Source organism: Eimeria mitis, genomic scaffold, assembly GCF_000499745.2.
Source record: "Eimeria mitis Houghton genomic scaffold, Emh_scaff161, whole genome shotgun sequence".
NCBI classification, from domain to species: domain Eukaryota; phylum Apicomplexa; class Conoidasida; order Eucoccidiorida; family Eimeriidae; genus Eimeria; species Eimeria mitis.
Genome location: NW_013569925.1, coordinates 17,040 through 19,841, shown reverse-complemented (window position 1 = coordinate 19,841; position 2,802 = coordinate 17,040). Strand labels below are relative to the sequence as shown.

Here is a 2,802-nt window from a genome sequence, read left to right as displayed (position 1 = left end):
TATCACACTGCGAAAACAATGAGCTGGAGAACATGTCAATATGAAGGTGCAGCAAGCTACAGACATATGAAATAGCAACTATCAAAAAACTTTATACGTTGCCCAAGTGCATGCTGTGCTGTGAGAAGCCACGCTTCTAGTCGTCACCGCTGAGTCCAAGAGAGCGTGTAAATGTTCCAGCGTGACTGCTTCGATCCTATCTTTTGTTAGTGTTAAGTATCCTAGCCTTTGGAGCGAGTAACGTCTTTTCCTACTGCAGCTTGTTCCTTCTGCATCCAAATAAGTTGCCTGCCGTTCGTGACCATATCCGTCAGACCGGCGGCAATAGAAGCAAATCAACGGACAAAGTTTCAGTACCACGATGCAAGACCGAAACCCTAGAACATCGGTGCAAGCGTATAGGAGTGACACCCACCGCTATGGCCTCTAACTTTACGGGGTCTGTTGGAACTCCTGCTGCAGACACGCAGGAGGCCAAGAAGCCAATTGTTTGTACTAGCAATTTTGAGCCTTTACGAGTCAATGCTTTTTACGTAGGAGTTCCACAGAACGACACAGCCACTGCATGTGCGGGATTTCGAAGTGGGGATTTAACTGTCAGTGAAGTTCAGTGAAGAAACGCCATGGGCGTTTATGGTTTGCTTTGCTTGCACAGTCATTTTGTTATCCCTCCGGATCACTATTTGATCAAGCGCGGCTATGTGCGACACATTCGAAACACGCATAACGTGCAAGAAAACCCTGAACGTTACAGTGTCTATCATTAGAAAGCGGGCAAACTCTGCTACCCGTTATTGGCTGGTGTGGGTCAAATACATAGTTAACTATTGACCACAATGTTGACGCACGTATCGAAAGGGGTCTTGGCTATACGTGCATGCGGGTTTGCCGTGTGCCTGGGGTTGCGGCTGGGAACGCTGCGACTCAAGACAGGATACCTCCTCTCACCACCAGCCTCAGTCTCCTCTGTCGGATTTCTCAGGAGACAGGCCTGCTGCTTTCTGGCAAACTAGTCTCCTAGATGTTTCGACTCTACTGCAGCTCGCCACAGCCTGATGCTATGGCGGAGTCCTGATATTGCTGATTTCCCGTAGGATCGTACTGCATAACTACGCTGGCAGTGCTTAGGGCCTCCCGAAGGTTTAAAAACTATCAGCTAATGTAGAGATGCAGTTACAATGTGATTGCCAATGGAATGTGACTACAATGTGAACACCAAGGCAAACACTGGAAACATATGGACAAGATGAATCATATAATTGACCTTGCTTGAAGACTGAAGTATATATACGCCATATGGCTAGCTACTCTTTCCAGTGTTCGTTGAAGATGGTTCTCGCCCGTGGACTGATAGCATGGATGAAAAAAAGAACAGCTGCCCTCTTCTTTTTCATGATTATGCTCTTGCAAATTATGCGTGCAGTCTAAGGTATCGCAGGGCAAATCTTTCCGACTTTGGGAGGCTTGGAAGTTACGGGCACCCCACACACTGAATCCACTTTTCTTCTCGCAGTATAATTATAATATGGTAATTCTTTTGTAAGTCGTGAAACAACGTCGTAGTTTCAGCGTCTACTGTAAAAAACAGCACGATGATTTTTAGCTTCCACAGAATGTCAGCAAGTTCTCTGATTCTGCTGTGCCTTTCATATTGGTTGCTTGCATCCTAATTTCGTGAAGGCCAATGAACAACTGAATAGGTTTCGGGGCTTGTACGGATCCCAATATAACGATGGTTGAAGCAGTCTGTCCAGCGTCTCTATGATAGTGAATCGAACTTCCACNATAAAGAAATCGTTGTGAACGTCCGACGACGTGAGACCCTTCAGCAATCGCTCGCTTTCCATCACAGAGTGGACCACCATTCACAGTCCCACTTTCCGCTGTATACTATCTGTTGGCGATTGAGCTTAAGTTTAGTTAGGATGTAATTTAGTAAGCTCTCTATCCTTCTGTAAAGGGGACTAAATATATTTTAGAACACCTGTACACTGGTCAGGAATAGCCGCCGGTTATGCATATTGTGACGTTGGTTGCTTTAAAGGAGTTGCAAGGGGAAAAGAAATGAGAGGAGTGAGTGCGCATGGTGGAGGGGGATCATATGATCGAACTGTGCTGAAGCGAAAACAGCACGGAAATGACCACCGACGATCGTATAATTCAACGACTTACGAAGTTGGGCCTCAAAAAGCGTAGGGGAGCTGACCAGAGTACAAAGCCGGAGGTACGTATGGCCAGTTCAAAAAAATTATTCTGCTTCAACCCTAATTATGTTTCACGTAGATGTTGAAGCAACTAGTTTGCCGCTGCTCAACCGTCCCGCTCAGCTTCCTGTCCATCCGACGCAGCTGTTTGAGCAGCATCACCTGAGATGTAAGGCTTATCGGTGCAGTTTTGAATGGCAATCAGCGAGTACCCCGAAGCGATCTGGCAGGTAATGATCTCAAGGCCGTTTTTTGTGCGCAAACGGACGGTCGTGAGGTCCCCCTTCACACAAAACACGCAGAAAGCAAATTGCCTGCCGCCTTGTGGGGCTATTTATTTTACAGAGGTAAATTGGTTGGAAAAGTGCAAACAGTTGTGCAGCGTGCTACGCTTTTTGCACCGGAGAACAGGAAATATCTACATTTCGTTGCTCTCTGGTCGTGATTTTTTTGCTGTAAACGTATGCAAAATACTGTGCATTTTCCTTGGGGGTTATTGGCTTACATCACTAGGGAATAGCTCCCTCATATACTGCTTCGCCTTGGCACAGAATACACTGCAGAAGCAAAATATTTGCCAGCAACGGCGTGTTCCAAC

At 46.3% G+C, this 2,802-nt stretch overlaps 1 protein-coding gene across 1 annotated transcript in view; it reads right to left on the bottom strand.

The window, feature by feature from the left end:
* Positions 1–2,310: 2,310 nt before the first annotated feature.
* Positions 2,311–2,802, bottom strand: part of EMH_0001170 (uncharacterized protein) — a gene marked incomplete at both ends in the record, with an annotated part of 4,528 nt that continues 4,036 nt past the window's right edge. Inside the window, one exon of the mRNA XM_013495509.1 lies at positions 2,311–2,487. Coding sequence (XP_013350963.1) covers positions 2,311–2,487 — 177 coding nt within the window. The remainder of the gene's footprint in view (positions 2,488–2,802) is intronic.